General features: G+C 38.7%; 1 protein-coding gene across 8 annotated transcripts in view; it reads right to left on the bottom strand.

Moving 5' to 3' along the window:
- Positions 1-23,059, bottom strand: part of GBF1 (golgi brefeldin A resistant guanine nucleotide exchange factor 1) — an 83,780-nt gene that overhangs the window by 41,550 nt on the left and 19,171 nt on the right. For all 8 annotated transcript variants that reach the window (XM_082223547.1, XM_082223542.1, XM_082223543.1 and 5 more), the window contains exons 4-8: positions 5,830-5,961; positions 4,741-4,859; positions 4,172-4,280; positions 3,701-3,761; positions 1,287-1,341 (exon numbers count right to left, since the gene is read on the bottom strand). In XM_082223547.1, the coding sequence (XP_082079673.1) occupies positions 1,287-1,341; positions 3,701-3,761; positions 4,172-4,280; positions 4,741-4,859; positions 5,830-5,961 (476 nt within the window). The remainder of the gene's footprint in view (positions 1-1,286; positions 1,342-3,700; positions 3,762-4,171; positions 4,281-4,740; positions 4,860-5,829; positions 5,962-23,059) is intronic.

The raw sequence follows: 23,059 nt of genomic DNA, 5'->3' as shown, positions 1-23,059 counted from the left end.
GACAGTCACATGTACCGTTTGAAAAAGAAAAAAGAAAACTAAACCCAAAGACAGAATCCATGTAACAATGCAAGGAATGATGTAAAGCACATAATGAAAAGCAAAGCAGGACAGTAAGAGTGAAAACCAAGGTCTCTATGAGATGAAGGAGCCACCCACTGATTAATGAAAAGCTCTCACACAGGATATGCTTACAGAAAAGCATTCCACCTTTTACATCTAAGGCTTGCTTTATGTGACACACTCTTAATTTGAACACAGCATATACCTGTATTTGCAAGCATAAAACATCAGCAGTACTACTGAGCCTGTTGGTGCAAATCCTGAGCTCAAAATGTTTCCTAATGCATCAATCTAGGAAGAGATCTATGCATGCACCCTATAGCACTTTACTCTTGAATATATCGAAGTTGCAGAAGGTTAACTGAATTTTCTCTCTTGTACAAATCAGATTTATGAATAGGAAAATTGTTGTCCTGAATATTCCTTATGAGTCTGATAAAGTTCCCTGTATAACTTGACAGGGAAGAAAATACCCCTGTTATTACAGTACAGGCTAAGCTACAGATTTCTTTGCTTCTTTTTACTGTTCAGCCCCACGCCCTCCCAGGTGACAGGGACCTTGGTGATGGTTGGGACATTTACTCCCACAAGAATATCACTTTTTGAAGGATGACTGCTGAATTATTGATGTGTGGTCACAAGAAAAGGGATTCGTATCTCCTTAAAAAGGAGAGAGATGGAGCATGAGTTTGGAGCCCAATAAGAAAGCAGGGAGAACAAGGGGGAAGAAAAAGAGCAGAAATAGACCCAAGTAAAGAAATAATCAAATGCTTACTAAAACACACGAGCTGCTGCCCACATGTCAGCAAGAAAAGAACTGAGTGGGAAGCTATTCAGCCCACCCTTTGAGGTATGAGCACTTCCCTGTTCTGGGAGGGAGACATGAGGTCAGTTCCTTAGCTAACACTCTAAAAATTTCCTGATGTTAACTCTGTTCAGGTGCACAAAGATTACAAAAAAGAGGTGCCAGTTAATGGAAGGAGGCAACAGATCTGGCTCACAGAAGTCACTTCCTTACAATGCCTGGGTTAAGCGATACAGTTGATGACTGACTGATTCACACTGGCATAAAGAGCCATAACCCAAACTCATTTCTTAGATAAGCCTGCACAAGATTCAGAGCTGTGCCACTGATACATATGTACATTTGTCCCACCTGCCCCCAGAATAGCGTAACTACAAACACTCAGAAGCAAAGACTCCATCAACAGTTTGGGTCTTACCTTCTTTAAGTTAGTCCCTACGTAGCTCTTAGGCTCTTCTTTAAAGTGAGGTAATCTGGAGCAACAAGAAAATATATATATATTAAGGACAAGGAATAAAGGAAGGCCTTCTTCCTGCCTGGCAGCAAACAGAGTAGAATTGCAGTTCCCTGAAGGCTTCCCCTTGGAATATGGTTTATCTGCCCTCTTCTGATCAAAAGTTACACTACAGTGTAATAATCAGAAAAAGGAATAATCAGTCTTATCAGTTCATGGGTAATGACTAAAGGTCAGAGCTTTGACTTGAATTCACATTTTCAGAAAATGACTGGGTCAAGTCTAATCTTTTGACTCCTAACACAGACACACCTAAAGAAACATTTGAGTGTTGCCAGCCCTAGCATAGTAGAAAGTGAAGTATCTAAAACACATTAACAGTCCAGAAGAAGAAGAAGAAAATCCTTCTCTATATGGACCCATTAATTCAGTAGAGCACTTATTTTGGCATGAATGAGAAAAGCAAAGTTGAATGTCTAGATGTCTGTGCATTTTCACCAATATTCACATTTTACATTATAGCTAAGAGTCTTATTCCTCTTTAAAAATGTCAAACTAACATGGTTATTGGCGACATAGTAAAAACTAATTAAGAATTGCCTTGCTGGATGCAGATGGAATGGATTTATTTGGGGGGGGTGTTTTTTTGGGGGGAGGGTAGACTGCCTCCCTCAGCATAGAACCACTGTGAATGAGCTATCTTTCTTTAGTCCCTGCAGATAAGTCCCCCAGCTCAACTCATTAGAACTTAATGAATTGTTTCAAGTGTACTTTTGAGGTCTGCAGAAGACTGAAGATATCTTTTAATTCAAATCTTTTAACTGAAAAATACAATAAAGCACTGGAGTATATATATTGCTAACAATGTAGACATAAGATCTAATAAATCTGCATTGTTATTATTTATACCCATAAATGGTTCATGACAAACAACAAGAAATAGAAAGATAGATATATCTGCACAAGTTTTAGCTCAGCTGGCTCAGTTTAGAGTTTCTTGGCTCCTAAAACTCAAAATGGTCCTTAAGCTGTGTCCTGGGCTGGCTTAAGGACACACAGTTACCTGGGGCTTTTAAAATCAGCTGGTGGGTAAGTGGGTTGTACAGCTCAGATAAGAACTGAGGCAAAAAGCAGAGAAATGCTTTTGATATTCATGTGATCTGCCAGGCTATTCAGTGAAATTTTCACCTTCTAAGGTTTGGCCCTTTTAGTCAAAGACCACAGAGTAAAGCAGTACTTGGCATCTCCTGCTAGGACTTATAACCCTCAATGAACAACTAGCGTCATTTCTATTGCAATATCAGTCTCTAGTATGCAAAATGCATGGTGTTCAATGTTCACTTTCTATCACAGTCCTTTGATCAAGGCAGCTTAATATCTGAGGGCCTACCTGAAAAGTCTAAACCAAAATCTGCAAGTAGCAGCTAGGAAATGCATAGTTAGCACAGGATGCTAATGATGTCTGAGGTTACAAAGTACCACACACAAATGGGCTTTCTTTCATATATCATTTATCATTTTGCATCCTTACTGAGTGAGATAGCAGGCTTTCAAAGATGCTGGAAACCTATAGCTTGCCTTTCTGTCCTTTTCAGAAGCTAACTATATCTTCTGGAAACATCCAGCTGAATAGTTAAGAGTGAAATATAGATAAAAAACTATTAATAACCCATTTTTAAAATATCAGAACTACAACAGTAAAAAAGGTAAGCAATGTCATTTTACATTCTAAAACCTAAGCATTATGTGTCCCAATTTCCTACAGCAAATATACGAAATACTCAATCTGATCTAGATTAATATGAAATACTCTTGAAAATCCTTGGTCGTAATAGAATAAATGCTGTGGTACAGTAACTGGAAAGTGTATCAGGATATGTTGGAAAGCTTATAACTCAGGAACAGACTCCTTGTCATAGACAAATTATCCAAATTAGTTTTCCCAGATTCACAGTGAACCAATGTGAAAAAGTACTTCAGTAAGCAGGAACAAACAATCTTAACTGGAAATACATTGAGTAGCAAAGCCAACTGGATCCTGCATTTAAAAAAGCGTCTCAGATGCATGCTGTTTGAAACATAAACCCTTTTGCTAAACCAGCACAGCACATAAAACTAATAGTGGCAAACCATTCAGGTTCTCATTGCTCTGCACCATTTCCAACACTATTACCATGTGATGTCACATTAAACCAGAGCTAGCATGCTAAGAATGAGCCTCAGCAAGGACCAAGCATTTGCATGGACCAGATAATGCTTGGACTGGGTGATATTCAGGAGCACGCCTGCCTGCCTACCCACCCCCGACTGAAGTGTGGATTCTTCCTGTCCTTGAAGGGCCACCTGAGCTGTGCTGAGACAAACACAAGGAGGTTTACCTTGTGAAGAGCAGCTGCACCATGTCGACCAGAGTGTGCTCTGCAGATTTTCTCAATAACTCTGAAGACAAAAACAAATAACACAGGTGTCATTACTTGGTGTGATATTATCTAGAGGCTTCTCCAAGTAGACTCCCCTCCAAGTGTTGTTTACAAAGGATTACTGAAAATTTATTAAAACCAGCTTCAGCCTCAGCTGTGCAGCAGAATGTGCAAAGGTACACTAAGTGGCGCTACAGAGCTGAAACAGCGGGTGAGTGAAAGAAACACACAAGCAACTGAGCAAAAAGTGGTCTGCAAACACCTTTTTTATTATTATTAAGTTCAACTGCGCATATTTAGCATATTTTATGCTTGTTTATGTTCCAGTGCATACTCATATTGCAGACAGAACTCTGGTCATTTAATAGAAACCAGATCATTTACTAGAAACCAAAGTTTGGGGTTTGCTTTCTTGCATTGAAAACCTACCACTAAGTCTCATCTCAAAGCATATGCGGAAGCAAGACTGCATGATTTCACAGACTGACTCATTGGTGAGATGAGCTCCAACTGGTGTCAGGAGAAGAGTCCTCAGGACCTGAAAGAAGAACAAATAAAGATGACATTCCAACAGCAGTGTCAGGAAGAGAACTCATGTACAACAACAGAGAATGTCTGAAAACTTCAACTGAAGAAAGGGAATGGGGGACTACATCTCTTGCATGACATAACTGCCATTACTCTCACTTTAATGAATGAAAGCAAACAATGCTTTGCCATGTACTGTGATTGGGCTCTCACCCCTAAATCTACCACACCAAGGAAGCCTAATTTTCACTACAAAATATCAAAAAACTCCTCTCTAAGTCCAGTTGAGGATTATTTTGCACTGGAAAGCTTTTAGTGCAAGTACAAGAGTCCTAAGTTTAAAAATATTGATGAAAACTAAAGTAGAAGTCCCAACACCATTTTTCTTCCCCAATCCGGTCTCCATGGAACAAGATTAACAGGGCATCAGGCACAAGACATTACACTAATAGCCCCTTTGTTCCACATACCTGCAAGATCTTCATCAGGACAACTTCATCACTCGCAGGGTCTGTGCCCACAAACCGGGCATGTGTGACAGCATCTGCCATGTTCTCCATTCCCTCAGCTGTGCCCTCATGGTTAGAATCTGTATAACAGAGAATTTTTTGACATTATCAAACCAGGGGAATTTTGCACCACAGCAAAATTCTCCATTCTTATTTCCACGGCTTTCCTTTCCCTTCCCTGCGTTTCATCCAAAGCTCCCTTTACACAGATTAGAATCACAGTTCAAGTTATGGTTCAACAAAAGATAAATTCTTATTTGGCAATGGATTGATTTCATGCATTTAATACTCCAGTAATTAGATCGTACTATTTATTATCTTTAGTTCCAACTTTGGTAGCTTGGTTTTCACACTGTACCAATCCTTTTGCAATCTGCATCAAAATTTGTTGCACAAAAGATCGGTCCTTATTTGATGCATTTTTATGCCACCCTTATGTAAAAGGATCCCCAAAGATATTGGTTTTGAAGTACCACTACATATTACTCTATATACTTTCCATTCTTCAGTTGTACAGTTGTGCCTCGCAAGACGAAAAGAATCCGTTCTGTGATTCTCTTCGTCTAGCGGTTTTTTCGTCTTGCGAAGCAAGCCCATTGACGGATTAGCGGATTAGCGCTATTAGTGGCTTTTAGCAGTTTATCTGCTGATCGGATCAGCTGATAAGCGGCTTAGCGGCTTAGAAAAAGGGGGGGAAAGGGAAAAATCCAGCAGGAACTCGCAAGACATTGTCGTCTTGCGAAGCAAGCCCATAGGAAATTCGTTTTGCGAAGCACCTCCAAAACGGAAAACTCTTTCGTCTAGCGAGTTTTCCGTCTTGCGAGGCATTCGTCTTGCGGGGCACCACTGTAATCAGTTTCCAGTATTTTCCAAATGGCTCAGTTTCCCTCCCCCAGAAGCATATGGTATATCTGCTGAGGGCAGGGAGGAGATAAAGTATCTTCCTCCATGCCCAGAATTGAAATGCGGTCCTTCTTCTGGGACATTCACTCAGCTGCGTGAAATTATGAGCTGACATGAGAAGGCAAAACAATTATTCCAAATCATTACCTATTAGTGCATACGAGAGGAACTTATTTACAGATGTCAAGGCCAATCCAGTGATGGGGCCTGTAGTATCTTCCGAACGAATAACTTCCAGAAAAGGTCGAAGGAAGACAATAGGCTCAATGGCTGAAAGCTCTAAAGCAAAAGACAAATCACAACATTATATAAAAAAAAAAATGTAACATCACCTCCAGTGCAGGAAGAGCAATCTCTCCCCTTCTCAGACTCAAGTCTTGCAAACTCATGGTTCAACACACTGAGCAATTTCATTTATGTAATGTAAAGTTTCGAATAAGTTAAACACTGCATGGGAAAAAATAAAAATTTAAAAAGACAAGGCCCAGAAGAGGGAATAGAAGGATGGAACACAAGCACAGAGAGATTATAAAACTTAATATTTTGGTAAACTCCTGAGTGAGTTTCAATTGCAAGAGCACTGCTTAAATACAAACATGTGGCATACTGGGCATACTGGGGCCAGTTCACTAAGAGAAATGGTAGTATTTTGATTGAATGCCAGCAATCATATTAGCCACACAGACAAGAATCCAGGTCCACTCAGCACCCACCAGCTACAACAGTCATTAATCATTTGCCTTGGATACCTCAAATACATATAAAAGAATGTGTTGAAGACCAATTTACTTTCCTTTATAGCACATAATGAAAATAACCTTAGACACACGATTCTCAAAGTGTAGAAGGACCATAAATACTTGCAACACCAAAGTTCAGTCAGTCTCTTCCTAGACTTCTCTCATCACTCATGTTTATTAGGAAACCATCAGATGAGCTGCCTACCAGAATAATAATAATAATAATAATAATAATAATAATAATAATAATAATAATAATATTTGTATGCCGCCCATCTGACTGGGTTGCCTTCCGATGGGCAGAAGGGCATCGTTTGGGGGTTATGGCCTTTCATGACTATGGTTTCATGACTATTTTAGCAAGGCAAAGCATTGTACAACTGAAACATAAGAAATATAAAAAGCAACAGAACCCAATAATTATCCCATCACATGCACAATCCTATAAAAGAAGAAATACATATAAGTAATAGAGCTGAGGCGTATATAATGCATAAAATATTCTCAATTTGTGTACAACCAGGATTCTTCCACACACATACATCTGAAACCATATTTGCCAGCATCATAGAGAGTCCCTCTTTTTGTAATGACATCCACTCAACTGCATAGAATCAATCTAGTAAATCCTTGGCAAACAGTGGAGGTGCTGAGAATTCACTCATGTGAATCTGACAGTTGTCCTTTCCCAGCTTAACTCTGATGATAATTTTTTTAATTAAAAAAACAAACCTGTTATTTAGAAACAAATTAAGTACGGAGTATATTTGCAATACTTGTGCACCTTAACCAGACTTTATAGGATTGTTCATAGGAAGTCTTTGCCATCTGTACCAGTTGTGGCTTCCAAATTGTTTTCAAAGACAGGTTCATGATAAAGTAATTGATCTGAGAGTTGCTTGACCCTGACATGAATGAATTCTCAGCAACTTCAAGGCTCAGTGCTTGTAGACTGTCTATGGCAACGGATTTTAACTCCAAATGAAATTACTAAGACAAAATGCAAGCAATCCCCCCATGACAAATGTGTCTGCCCCATGACCAAACATTGATAGTTATTGATCCTGGATTTACTAAGAATTAAAGCAAAGTTTCCAAAATTCTCTTAACATGAGAAAGCAACTGCTCCAGCACCCCAGTAAAGCTAAATGAAACCCAAAGGAATTCCTTTGAACTGCACAGACAGAACGCTCTGAATCAAGTTTTGAAGTGTGTCAATTTAAGCACTCTTTTTACCTTTCAAATAGAAATTGACACATGTCAAAAAGACCAATTACATTGTAACACACTATGGAATTCTTCAGTCACTATTCCAATGTGGGATTTCATACCAGATTTTTCTTTCAAGATAACTGGCCAAAACTAAGGAAGCAGGCAATTGAAAAGCCCAGGAGAAATTAAAAACTTCTACAGAAATACTTTAAATTCAGTAACTATCCATAGCTCTTCATGGCTTGCACACTATGAATAACTTCTTCATTCCCAATTCACTCTGTTGTCAAAGAAAATGCTCTATTGTTCTAGCCAAAGGGTAAAGGGACCCCTGACCATTAGGTCCAGTTGCGGACGACTCTCGGGTTGCGGCGCTCATCTCGCTTTATTGGCCAAGGGAGCCGGCGTACAGCTTCCGGGTCATGTGGCCAGCATGACTAAGCCGCTTCTGGCAAACCAGAGCAGTGTACGGAAATGCTGTTTACCTTCCCGCCAGAGCGGTACCTATTTATCTACTTGCACTTTGATGTGCTTTCGAACTGCTAGATTGGCAGGAGCAGGGACCAAGCAACGGGAGCTCATCCCGTCGTGGGGATTCAAACCGCCGACCTTCTGATAGGCAAGCCCTAGGCTCTGTGGTTTAACCTACAGCGCCACCCGCGTCCCATTCTATTGTTCTAGAGAGCCTGAAAACAAGAATTTCAGCTTTGTTCTCAGTTAACTATCTTGGCTGTTGCATCTGTCTACTTAGCTTTTCTTCAAAGCTTTTCTGTAAACCGCCTTGATACTTCTTTGAAATGAAAAGGTGCTACACAATACTGTAATTACCACAGTTTCAACTCATATCTACCAAGGGGGAAAAAATCTTGATTAACATACTTCTACCAGAGACCTCGGGACCGCACTCCCAGTCAGAGTACAGTGGACAATAATGGTCAATATAGGCCAATGATCTGACTCAGAATAATGCAGCTTCATCTACGGTATCTTTGGCCTTCAAGGCCTTGGAGATGCTGAAACAACCCTTAAAGGAGTACAATATCATAGGTTTTCCAATGTCAGAGGTTAACACAGCCAAAAAAGAAAGCTGCAGGGACACTTTACAGTTCTCATTTCTTCCAAAACAAGGATTAATAATTGTACCAAAAACATTACGGTCTTTGTATACGAATCACTGAAAGACTCACTTAGGGGTCAGACATGTAAAATAACATGTGAAAAAGTGGACAACCATTCTTGGGTCAACTATTCCGATCTTTATATGCATTAAAATATATTACTTGTACATTAATGATGTACGGTTGTGGATAAGATTTATTGATATCATTTCCATAGCATTGTAAAACAAAATGTTGTACATAAGTTAAACAAGAAACCAAACAGTTCTCATGGCAGAAATAAGGTACATGGAAACTAGAGGCCAAAGTCTCTTTCTTACTTTAAGAAAACAATTTTAAACTGATAGGGTTGCAGATTCTGCTGTAAAATGGTTCTTTTTTTAAAAAAAAATGATAATCTGCTGGGAGGCAGCAAATTCCACAGGTAGAGAGCTGGAACTGAGAAAGAATGAATACATGAATAGAACAGCAAATCTTAGGACAAGACATGTAGTGCTAAAAAGATCATTAGAAACTATACCAGGGTTTTAAAGAAAACAAGGGGAGTGCTTTTCATCAGGACTACACAGCACATGGAATGGGAAGGTTTAACCCTTTCTTCCTAAGCTGCAATTGTGAAGAAACACACACAGGCATGAATAGTAGCCTTTCATAAAAGTTGTCATTGAGATCTTGTTTTCTAAGGCTGAGGGATTTTCATTGGGATTACAGTTGGGAAGGGATTAAGCTTCCCCTTGTTGCACTGTAGTTCCAGTCAAAATCAGACATACCTTCTATTGTTGTTGACTATCATTTCTAAGGATTGGTTATGTAAATAGTGGGAAAACAATGAAGAGAACATGCAGGAGGAAAAAGAGAAGAGAGTTGATAGGACCACACTGTAGCTGAAATGTCTGGACCTCTAAGGACAGAAATGTTTAAACACACAAGAGGAGCTGGACAGGTAACCTTTTATTTTTTTTAAAAAACAAGCAAGAGAACTTGTTTAAGAAGTGGTAAACACGGATATTACAGTTTCCAAATTGTTACAAATGGGTACCTTTTGTGACTGTCTCCTTAGCATGCTTCTTTAAAACAGGATGCAAAGTAAGGCTACTTTCTCCCATGCCATTTGCATGGCTATATCTCATTTTGTTTCACATGTGGAGTGCTGTTGAAGGGCTTTGCCATTCCTTGGAATGTGTCACTAACTTCGCTGATAGAACCCAGCAGGTGAAACAACTGTGTAAGGCGGCTGCCTTTTCTCTGCAACACAGTCAGTTGTGTTTTCTGCTGAAATGAACTAGTGTGAAATTAAGTCATGGCTGTAGCACATGTTTAAACTTTTAGGAAAATGCACCTCTAATAAAGGATTAACTCCTTCCTGTCTTCTGAATATGCTGCCTAAAGATTTAAGGCTTGCTTATGATCAAGGTAAATATAATTCACAGACAGTATCCAGAGTTTTTCCTCTATAAGCATCAAGATGGGGGGGGGGGAATTAATGGAATGAGAAGATGGGCCTTGCAAAAGGAGGCTTCCTGCTCTTCCCACTCCACTTCCTGGATCAGGGCAGCTAGGAAGCACACACCTTGAGCAGAGAGGCTGCAACAGGTCTCTCCAGACAGCTTCCCCCTGAAGCTGGGTGTGTATAACAACACAGGCAGCAGCTGCAGCCTAGAAACTTGAAATGCAGCTGTCACCTGGCAGATTCTCCTGCTGCCTGGTGACTCCATGGATTTACTGGGCAAGAGGACCCAGCATGGCCATGTCAGAGAACCATGACACAATCCCCACCTCAGTTTTTTACTGAAACATCCAACTTAATTGAGGTTTTCAAGCTCATAAAGTAAAGCACCACAAAAATATCACAAAAATCTAAGGTAATTTGATCTTCTTGCAAAGACTAGAGTGGTTTTTATCCAAGTGCAGATAAGCAGATGTGTTAGCACCTCCCACTTCCACCATAATGTCCAATGCAAAACATAGGGAAGGCATTTTAATGGGTGCTGCTGGATGCCAATCATCTACATACTCTTTCCAGCTTGTTATTGTGCTATGCAGAGTGGCAGAATATTGCTCAAAAGACAATGGTTAAATTGGCTCAATTGAAATGCTCACTGTATCTTTTCTGTGGCAATGTTTTGGGAAACGCTTTCTATTTTTGTGATGTGTTCCGGCAGCAAAAGTAACATTTTCATTTCTGAAAACAAGACTGTTGCAGTTGTGTGAAGCATCAGTGGCAGCAATGGCATAACATGCCTTCATCTACAAATACATGGAATTGCACAGGCGCCAAAGTGGCAGAGGTGATGAGGGAAACCAGGCCAGGGGGGAATCAGGATCATGCATGCAGACGTGAAAATAAAAATATGGGCTACATTCTATTTTTGTTCACAATTTATACTTTAATTCAAGTTAAAGAGTTTGTCGGTTAAAAACAGTAAAGGAAACAAAAAAACCATAACTGCAAATGTACAAAATACCGGTATATAAATAAAATGGATCACAAATAATGACAAAAGTGACAACAAACACATGTTGTCATGTTACAAACTGAAGTAACAGACAATATATGCACAATAACTATTAATTCATGATTTTCTACAGTGACTTTACAGAAAAATCACACATTCACATGATCATATTGTTGTTTGCCACCTAACTGGCAAAGATCCACTTTGATTAATTCTTGATTATAAAGAACTAATATAAATCTGGATTTTGTTCGGGAAGAAATATCACAGATACTGTGTCCATTATTACTAAATATTAAAGCAAATAAATTGAATACATTGTGAATTATTTCAGTTATATATAATTTGTAATCTGTCTTTTAATTTTATTTTTTAATTCTGTATACAAGAGGTATATACCGTATTTTTTGCACCATAACACTCACTTTTTTCCTCCTAGAAAGTAAGGGGAAATGTCTGTGCGTGTTATGGAGCGAATGCCTGCGGGTGGCGGGGGGGATCTGCTGCAGTCGTGAGCAGAGGATCCATGGTTCCCCTTCCTTTCCTCCTCCGTGGTTACAAAGCATGGATCCACATGGATCCTCAGGATTTTTGCATTGGGGTACTCCAAACTCACTGTCAGATCACATGTCTGTGGCCACAGCATGAACCACAAAAATCATATATCCACTATTTCATTTAGAATATTTTTTTTCTTGTTTTCCTCCTCTAAAAACTACGTGCGTGTTATGGTCTGGTGCGTGTTATAGAGCGAAAAATACGTAAGTTTTGCCTCCCTTCCCTACACACACGTGAAATTGCTGATTCAGTTGATAATCCAAAAGTGGGTAACTATGGACAAGGAGTAGTAAATAAAACAAAACAATGTGGCAGAAACATTCATTTGATGTATGTTCTAATGAGTTGTATTCAGTCTAAATCTTACACGTTCATTTAATAAAGCACATCAGTTAGTTGGGGAGGATATCAAAGTCATCTAAGTACTGACGACAGTATTAAGGGGATTAATATTAATCTTGGCTGTTTCAGGTTATTCAAAAAATAGTAACTGTTCCATCCAACAAGAGACAGAGGGCAGCATGGGAAAGCCTAAACAAGAGTAAGAAGATTAATGAACCCTGTAAATATTTGCCCCCCCCCCGGTACATGGGGCGTTGAATCCCCAGCAGACTCAGTCATACCACCACTCCACTGCAAATCTTTTGGGCAGCTGAAGCTAGCATAGCTAATGCTTATTCACTATTGTTTTTGCTGATAACCAGTAGTACTGAGAACCCTGAAGAATAGGCAAGGGCCACAGAGCAGCTGGTTTGCTCAATTTCCCAGCACAGAACAAAACTCATAAATTATGGCCATTTCAATGGACTTGCTTGCACAAATAACTGTTAGAATGAATTTTCTACTCATAGAAAGCTACCGTTTCTTGTGTCAAAGGTGGAAAAAATGTTAATACAGCAAGAAACATTTGCTGTTATCATTCATTTTGTAAAGTTTTTAAAGTTCTGTAGAATGCCAGAAATTCAACATTATGTTTGCAACACAAAGTAGCTCCATTTATATTAAACACCACCAAGCAAGTGTTTGTCTTTTGCTTTCCTTATTTTGGTAAAAAACAACTCCTCCTCTACCAAGTTCAACTAGCAGTCAATCGTCAAGACAGTCAATAATCTTATGTACGTCAGTATGACCATGGTAAGAAGTGCCCTGATTAAATGCTCTACTTGGCAGCTACTCAGTTAAATTATTTTGAATCTATGAATTCAATACACTCTAGTAATGCCATCTCTGATGTTAAGCTGACATCTATTTTGGTTAAAGTACAAAAGAGTACTACCAGATCATTCCAGAGCCAGAGTGAGGAAATCCACATTTGTAAATTCTACCAGATGTCACTACAACTGCCTACCCATTGGCCATTAATTAAAAGCATCCCTCTGCTCCTCTTTTCTCATTTCCATGAGAAATACCTTACTTTACTATTTATATCCCACTACACAAGCCCTTTCCCAGTGTTTCATTGCAGCCTAGATAAAAAGAACTGTGATTCTAGATCTGTATGCAAGGGGACTTGATATTTGCTTTCCTCACACACACAACCTGAACAGCACACACCAAATTCCAAACTAAGAGGAGTTTCAAAAATATTGTGTAATACAGTAAAATTCCACTAGGCTCTTGCAATCTCCTTGAACCATTCCATGCAGATCTCAGCATCCACTCCAACTCATTCATAAAATAACTGCATCAGAATGTTTCAGTCAAATCAGAGAGTAAAACTCCTTCTCATAGGAGAAACAGAAGAATGCAAAGTTTAAAACCCAGAGTAAGATATTAAAATTAATTTCACCTCTCTTACTCATAAGTAGCCTTCACACCAATTCCTGACTCAGACTACTTCAGGCTTCTTTCCTAGTACACTAGAAAATCTGTTACTAGGTCTTAATTTGGCATTGTTCACTAACAGAAGTATTATGTTTACTACATTAAGCCTTAGTGTAGATGTTCCTTATTAACCATCAGATAAAAGGCATGATAGGTAGGCACCAAACAGAAAAATAGAGAGGGTCTGTAAGCACTTATAAAAGGATGCTGTGATTACTAACACCCAGCATGGGTTTCTCAAAAACAAGTCATGCCAAACTAATCTCATTTATTTTTTGAGAGAGAGTTACAAGATTGGTAGCTCAGGGGAATGCTATGGACGTAGTGTATATTGATTTCAGTAACGCTTTTGACAAAGTCCCTAATGATATTCTTGCAGAGAAGCTGGTAAAATGTGGGAAGGACAAGGTAACTGTTAGGTGGCTTTGTAGCTGGTTTACTGAGTGCTCACTAACGGTTCTTCTTCATTCTGGAAAAAAGTGACAAGTGGGATGCCACAGGGTTCTGTCCTGGGACCACTGTTTATTAATTTAAAATCTTAGGGCTCTATATGAAATCCATTAGTGAAACAATTTATAATCTTAAGAACTAAGCAGAGTATCATAAAATGAACATTTAAGTATAAAATGTAGCCTGAGTAATGGGGGAAACTAAGAAACTTAATTTTTTCAACATTTATTTAACTTAATCCTATTTTTTTTGAAGAACAATAAAGCAATCCTGTAACCTGCAAGCTACATAGTGTTCAACAGAACTTATTCCCAGGTATGTGTGCATAGGATTGTTCATAGAATCATAGAATAGTAGAGTTGGAATGGACCATGGGGGGGGGGGTCATCTAGTCCAATCAGCTGCAATGCAGGAATCTTTTGCCCAAGGTGGAGCTTGAACCCACAACCCCTAGATTAAGAGTATTATGGTCTACCGACTGACCTATATTTGATAAAGCTTAGCGTAAAAGTCCTGGATAAAAAACCACAAAAAGGCTCAGTAGTTGTATTTTGCCAGATAAAAAAGGTGGCATAGGCAATGTTCTCATATATGGGACTATCACTGCAGTTGCAGTATAGTAATAATTTATTGTTATTTATACCCTGCCCATCTGGCTAGGTTTCTCCAGCCACTCTGGGCAGCTCCCAATCGAATATTAAAAACACAATACAGCATTAAACCTTAAAAAAACTTCCCTAAACAGGGCTGCCTTCAGATGCCTTTTAAAAGTAGGATAGTTGCTTATTTCCTTGACATCTGAGTAGTCTCACAGAATAATGGACTGCAATACATTTTGCATTTATAGTTGCTAGAGAGAGAGTCAGAAAGATTGAAATGCTTTGGACTAACATATCGCCCTTCCTACACCTTTGTAGTCTCCCCTATCTCTATTTTTTCTAATCCATCATGTCCCTATGGGAACATACCCCCAGATTTTCCATGATGTTGTTCTCCAACTTTGTCACTATGAACTTCTCCAAACGTAACTCATAGCTAATACACAAATTCTGCTTTTTATATATTTTATCAGTCTATACACCAAATGGTCTATGAGCAGAATGTGTGAAGTGGGAATTAATGTTCAACTGGTTCAAAACAACATTACAGGAAGCCACAAAAAAACCTTGATTCCTCAGAATGTTGTCCGTGTTTAAACACAGAAGTCTTTCCACCTATGCAGTGGAACTGAGCTCAGTGGAACTTACTGTACTGTCAGTTTCCAAATTATTAGGTTACTGAAACAATTTGAATAGTTCCACTTTAACATCCCAACACACTCTCAATCGGCAAAGTCACTGCATTATCATAACATGCAAGTATTATGGGGGAAATCAAGTTTATGATTCACTGGGGACTAAGCAGTGTTAATTTCAAGTAATAAGAAAAGTTTTTTAGTCTTCTGTGTACTATATAAATATAGGCATGTGTATAGAAGAATTGTTTCTGTGTATGGAGCAAAATTTGCCTTCCCATACAACACTTTAGAGATGAAGCAGTTTTGCATGCTGCTGTATCCACAGTCCATTCTGTACACACAAGGTCAGTCACATCCAGCGGGGATTGCATCAGACTCCTGGAATGCTGAAGTCCACATATTTGCCATTCAGCATGAAAACTGCTTTTCAAGTTCAATCAGCTATAAATGTTGCTTTGTTTTAATTTTCCACTGAACTTCCTGGAACCTATTATCAGACTGCCAGGGATGTATATTTAGCAATGGCAACATGGCCTTTTTGCCATTGCTCCACTGCTAATGTCACCTCCAATAAACAGAAACACATAACCTACCCAACAAAATACACTTGATTTCTGACAGTTGTTTACAGCAGATACTTCAAAGCCATTGAAGAAGAGTATGTCCAATGCTCTATTTTGTACTCTGTAATCCACAAGAACAAGAAGGAAAACCTTCAGGCCTCATGCACTTCCCATGTCCACAAGCTGAGAAATAATTCCTCTCCACTTCTAAAAACCAGTTCCCAACCCTTGTTTTCATTCAGAGATTAAACAGATGTTCCACAAAATACCTGCCTTCACTGCAGGTACTCTGCCATAACAAAGAAGACCAGTTCATTTCCCAGGATTCAGGAGTTACAGAATGACAGACGGAAAAAATGGCAAACTGAAATCATGATAACAGTTTTCTCTTCTGAATATATTGTCAAGTAAGGCACTAAAGCAGTTGTAATGGAAAATCAAATTTAGAACATGCAATACATGAGCCAGTCCAAGATTACAAAAGAACATTTCATAGGGTAAAGCAAAATAACAACTTTTATTTGTTAAAAATCCTTAAAATGCTGAAATTGGGTGTCGTCGTCCCCTTTTTAAAAATGACTCATACGACTATATTGCAAAAATGTAGCACTAGGCTAAATGTAAAGTACTGAAATTCACAACATTTCATTTATTACACATCAATCTGTGGTCATTTGCTAACTTTTTTAGCAATTTACACAGAAAAAGTACTCTGTAAGACAAGGAACGTAACAGCAGCGAGGGTACTTGCTTAATGTGCAGAACATCCTAGATTCAATGCCTAGCAGCCTCTGTTAAAGGATCTCAGGTAGGAGTACTGGGAAAGACCTCTCTGCATGAGACTCTGGAAAGCTGCCAACAATGTCCCAGACTAGATGAGCCAATTATCTCCCTAGCTTCATATGTGTGGTATACAAGTTATTTCAGTTTTCCTGAAACAGTGATTACAAATATATCCCAGTCCTGGAGATGGCAATATAAACCAGTACATCAGCTTAAGAGTGAAGGGCAGCAATAATTTTTAAAATCATGTGCTGGCCACATGACCAGGAAAGCTATCTGTGGACAAACACCGGCTTCCTCGGCCTGAAGCAAGATGAGCGCTGCACCCCATAGTCACCTTTGACTGAACTTAACCATCCTGGGTTCCTTTACCTTTTAATGTTTAAAACACACTACATTAAAAATTAGTTGAGTGATCAATCTGAAATAGAAGTGGTCTATAAGCAATTTTCCACTCATATTGGGCTTTTGGAGAGAGGACTTTCACATCCCTTTCGATGTTTATTTTTGAGTTAGCCATTATTTACGGTAACTCCCTACAGAACTCTAACAGAAATAGAGAATCGATTTTAACTGGAAACTGAACTAGGAATTCTTAAGTAATTGGACAAGTTGGATATGCATTGTGACTAACAAGTTACCTCTGTAAATATATTTGAATTTAAAAGAAATCAAACATATTTAATAAACATACACTGAAAAGAGTATCAGTGTTTGCAAGTGACCACAATTAGTAGTACAAAGGAGCAATACAATTATTGGTTGACATGAAGAAATTGCACAAAATTGCTAATCAAATCTAGACTCTGTATTTGTAGTTGTCTTCATTCTCCTCACTGCTACCAATACAATTGTTCCATTTTATTTCTGCAGTTGTTTGTCCTGTAACAGCTGCAAAAATCAGAGCAGGCAAATTCAAAATGCACCACAGTGACACCTTCCGACCGAACATGACTTTTTTTGTGTCTTGTAACTTGTATAGTTACAATTACAGCTCATGATCTTCAGAACTTCCATTGTTTCAGCCCTCTTGATCCTCTAAAAGTTTCTGGTAACTTATTTGTTGAGTCCTCTAGTTTGGTGGTGCTGTTACTGAACACCAGGTCAGTCCATAGTAAGACCACGCTCACCTAAAACTTGATTGTGGATGAAGGGACTGATAAAGCATGCATTACCAAGACATGATGGGTAAGCTGGGTGGACCTCACCTAATTCAGCTCTGTAGGTAGTCAGTACAGCAACAGCAAACAGGTGTTGCTCTTGTCCAAGGAAGCACCATCTCCTTTACCACAAAAGCTTTTGATCTTGGGGTGGGTTTAGAGGGTTGGACTGGAGAGAGACAGACTGGGGATGCTGCATGTCTATCGACCACCCAATGGCACCCTTGACCATCCTGGGGAAGGGGATACTGAAGTATTCAAGGACCCACTGTGACCAACAGGTTAAACATTTAGAGGATAAAACTGCTCAACTTTGGAGTTACTTTGAATCTACAGTTATAGCAATCCAGATGAAGTACCTAATGCAATCAGCTAATGTGAACAAGGTCCTTGCGGCTATATGCCCAACCATATGCCCTCTTGATCTCCTGAGCGGTTTGTTTTGGGAGTACTCTTAATGCTCTAGTTGCTGTGACTATTTGTAGTGCCTAATATGTGGAAATTCAACCAATATTCTTATAATGTAAATTACAAATCTGTCAACATAATCTTGTATTGCAAATGGATAATCCAAAAGACCACATATCTATCTGTAATGGTAACTGTGATGCTTGAACGGAATTTTCAGCTGCAAATTCTTTTTTTAATACTGACTTTAGTGACAAAGTGGTATGAGAATTGCAAAGACAATAATGATAGTAGTGATACCAACTCATATGTAAAACTGTTTCTGAGGTCCATATCTTACATCATCATAAAGCACATAACCCTGGAATAAATGAGGTTGCTGTTAAAACACATAGCAATCCAAACGAACACATTGTATTCATTGTTACGGCATTTCTACTTAATGGTTCGGTGAAGCCTTTAGGCAAACTGCTTTTGTTCCCCCAAAACCTACTAACCAATGCATCATCTATGTTTACTTTTTCTTGGAAGATTTTTACTAAAGATGATGCTTAGCATAGCACCAGGTGGACAATAATCAGGATTCATGGGGTCATGGATTCACGAGTATATTCACTCTCTATTGGCTGATCAGACTAAAAACAAGTATGTGGTTCCTACCAATGTGTGTATGTTGTGACATTCTTGTTGAGTCCACATCACATAAATGTCATTTCTATAAACTTGTCTGATCAAACATCATTCCATATATCTGGATGGTGGCACAATATATTTCTCTTGCCTTGTCTTCAATGGTGGTAGTCACTCCTTTCCCCCCTCAAGTAATACAGTGTATATGGAGCATAATGCCACAAAAAATAAGAGATCAGCAATGGACATTCTCCTTTCATTTATTCTCTCACAAAACATAAATAAGCTTGATGTGATTTGCCAATTCAAGTTTCTGATATGATAGCGCAGCTGCCATACTTTCATAGCACTCAATATCCATCAAGAATGCTGTTACAGTGAGTTTCCTGCAATCAGCAGAGTTGGACTAGATTACATTTGAGATTCCTTCTAACTTTATAATTATAATGTGCCTTACAAAATTTCAACACCATTCTCAAAACTTTTATGTTCTGAGAAATCTTCTTGCCAAACATGAGGTGTATTCTACCAAGTGCAACTTACATCAAAAAAGCTAATCCACATGTGTCCCTCTACCCTATTGTACCCCAATAATTTAGTTCGTCCCCCACCATATGTATCAGTTGCTGGCCAGCACCTCCTCTTCCCTCAAATAGAAAAGTGCAGAGCAGTGAAAAGCACTAATGTTGGGAGTGTGCTTGCACGAAATAAAAGTTCTGGAACATTTCAGGGTGGACCCTGAAAAAATGGAATCACCACACAGTCCCTAGTTATGAGGAGTGTGAATGCTGAACCACACCACTTCTATTAAGTAATATATTTTTGCAAGATATAGGGAACAGAAAATGATAGCAATTCTAATATTTGTGCTGCACAATCAATATTAAGGTAATTAATCCATTTAGGTGTGGTTTATTTTCTCTCACATACGTTAGAAGGCTACAAGCACATCCTCCATATACCCCAAATCCTACAATTAGAGCCTGGAGAGTGGGGATATTCCTGTGTCTTGCAATAATATATTTGCTTATTTTCTGGCTTTGATGAGTGCCATCTTGAACACATCAATATTCCCAAGGGTGGTATGATATTATTTGAGTCAAACTCAACTGATGCAATATATTAAAAGCACTGCAAACCAGTATTAGCTGCTAAACTAAAAGGTGCCAAAGATTCCATTGTAAAGCAAAAGGTTTGACCACAATTTTTGACATTTTAATCTATTTGTACCTCTTGCAGAAACTCTAATATTGTTACAAAACAAAAATCCGGAAAAATTAGAGCTGCAACATTTGGTTGACTAGTTATTTTAATCTATCAAAACATTTTAATCCAATTAAAAGTGTCCCCAATTAATCAAAAAAAAATTTAATGATTAAAATTATTTCCAATTGATGTACTTATAGAAACTTCCCATAGCAAATAAAATCTGTATTTGCTTATCATCTGTGTTCCATTATTATTATTTACTATTATTATAAGTAGATTGATGTAACTGTTTTGATTTTTATATTGCATATTTTTATATTTGACAAAGCGTATTGTATAATTTATTAATAGTTATAATCACCGCCACCACCACCATCTTAGAAGAGGTAGCCCCACCTGCGTGAATGTCTCTCCTAAACTGATGCTTGCTGCAATATTTCTAGTTACAGGTAGGTAGCCGTGTTGGTCTGCCATAGTTGAAACAAAATAAAAGAATTCCTTCCAGTAGCACCTTAGAGACCAACTAAGTTCGTTATTGGTATCACCACCACCACCACCACCATCTTAGAATGGTGCATGCACACGACCATGTTAGATTTGCATGCACACGAAAGCTCATACCAATAACAAACTTGGTTTGAGTCTAAGGTGCTACTGGAAGGAATTCTTTTATTTTGCTGCAATATGTGCACATCATCTAAATGCAAGCAGGCTTTTTCCTCTGCATATTTAACCAATTAAAAATAATACAATTTGACAACTTAAGTATATTTAATTGAGTGCCAGCCCTAATAAAAACCCACACACGAGATTAGCAAAAGAACATAAAAACAGATTAAAAGCAATCAGATACAGCTCTATTTAACAGCAGTACTACATCAAAGTCCTCCTGAAAAAGTGGCCTTACAGCCTTTGCTGAACACCTGAAAAGATGTGCATCTTCTCCTGGGTTGCTATTTCATGACCAGTTACTGAGAATGGCATGCTTCTTCCAGAGGTCATCCTCATCTCCTGCAATGGTGATGCATGAAGATGTTAAATGCCAGGGGTTGAGAGCCAGCGTGTCAGAAATTGTGGCAATGTCACACACAGCATTTAGGGAAGAATTCATCTCTAAAAAAAATATATCTGCAACCACATATGGTAGGCTAACAAGTACGCTGCTAGTTTTTGCAGAACACTTCTAGTAACTTCAAACGGTGGATGCCAACAACAGTGGCACCAAACTGAGAAAAGTTTTCTATCGGTATTCTGTTGCAGTTTTGTCCATCTGCAGTCAGACAGAAGTTAATGCACTCCACACCACTGCAGAACTGCTGAGCCTAGTCCCCTTTTCTCTCTCCTCGAGTACACCATGGGATATCAGCCAATGAAACAAAACAAAAAAAGAAAATAGTTGATCCTAATCATTTCCGACACCTGATCAGAATAAAGAAACACAAAGAGGCCTGGTACTGTGTGCTTGTTTAACTTTGTGAGGCTCAGGACTCCTCACAGAAACCCATTTAGTTATTTGCCACATTCCATTCAACATATCACATGACTGGATTACTAACAGTTCCTGAAGGTTAGTTTAATCAGCAGTTATATACTACAGCCATTTTCTGGGCAAAAAAAGTTTAAATTAAATGTACGAATGACAACTACTAAACCACTGCTAACTTGCAAATATACTGTTATGGAGATCCTACTTGATTCTTGCAAAAAGCTAAATATTTTCATTAAACTTGTAGGGATGACAACTTTTCTTAACTCAAATAATTTTTGTTCCCACTCATAGAGAGTGAAATGGAGAAAATATATAATTTTACTTAGTCATAATGTGGCATTGCATGCCCACAGGCCATTTCTGTTTCTGTGATTTTATTATTATCTGAGAAACTCTCAAAGCTTTGTTAATTAAGTGGTATATAAATACCTTAATAAACAAAATACTGCTAGTAACATGTTAGCCCACCTTCACTTTCTACATGAAATTGTTGGGCAAGGTCATATGGATATTAGGACTGGGAGTAATCAGAATGTGAAAAATAATCAGATGGCAATGAGAGAGAGAGCTTAGTATCTTGGGGAGGAAATAACAGTTCAAATTGCCTGGGGGAAAATTATGAAGCAAGACAAGAGGGAAGCACTATTCTGGGAGGAACACGATCATCTGACAGAGGTATACTGATGGGCTCACACTTCCTCAGAAGGAGTTGGTTCACAGCTTGGGGTACCTCTGGATGCAGCTGCATGACTAGATGGCTCAGGCAACACCTAATAAATAATAATAATAATAATAATAATAATAATAATAATAATAATAATAATATCTTTATTGTCATTGCCCCCTTTGGGGTCAACGAAATTACTTGACTGCTCCATAAAAACACTAATTAAACAATACAGTATAATACAGCAAGGGAGATTAGATGACTTTCAAAGTCCGGGCTTCCCATTCAGGGCCGAGATCGCTCTGGAGAAGAAGCTGTTCTTAAGACGGCTCGTTCTTGTCTTCATCGTCCTGTATCTCCGTCCCAATGGCAAGAGCTTGAAGAGACAGTGACCAGGATGCGATGGATCTTTTACTATGTCCAGTGCCTTCCTATGGCACCTTGTGGCATAAATCAACCAACCAGCAACAAGGACTGCCATATACCAACTTATTCCAGCATGCCAGCTGTGCTCGTTCCTGAAACAGGCATGCCCAGTCATTCACCTATTAGTCACTACCAAGTTAGACTACTGTAACGTACTTTACATGCCACTCCCCTTGAAGAAAGTCCAGGAACTTCAACAGATCTAGAATACAGTCAACAGGGATTTATCTGGAATTAGCATATCAAATCACGTGTTGACAATTCTTCACCAGCTGTGCTGGTTGCCAAACTGTTTCCAGGCACAATTCAAGATGTTGGTTTTGACCTTTAGAGGTTTAAAATGGCCTGGGACTTCAGTGAAGGATTTCAGACTTCACTTCCTCCCATATGGACTTTCTTAAGAAAAAGTTCAATTTCTGAGGTCCTTCTTTCTTTTCCCCTTCTGCT

Source organism: Podarcis vaucheri (genome assembly GCF_965113315.1).
Source record: "Podarcis vaucheri genome assembly, chromosome: 5".
NCBI classification, from domain to species: domain Eukaryota; kingdom Metazoa; phylum Chordata; class Lepidosauria; order Squamata; family Lacertidae; genus Podarcis; species Podarcis vaucheri.
This window is presented reverse-complemented; position numbering and strand designations above follow the sequence as displayed.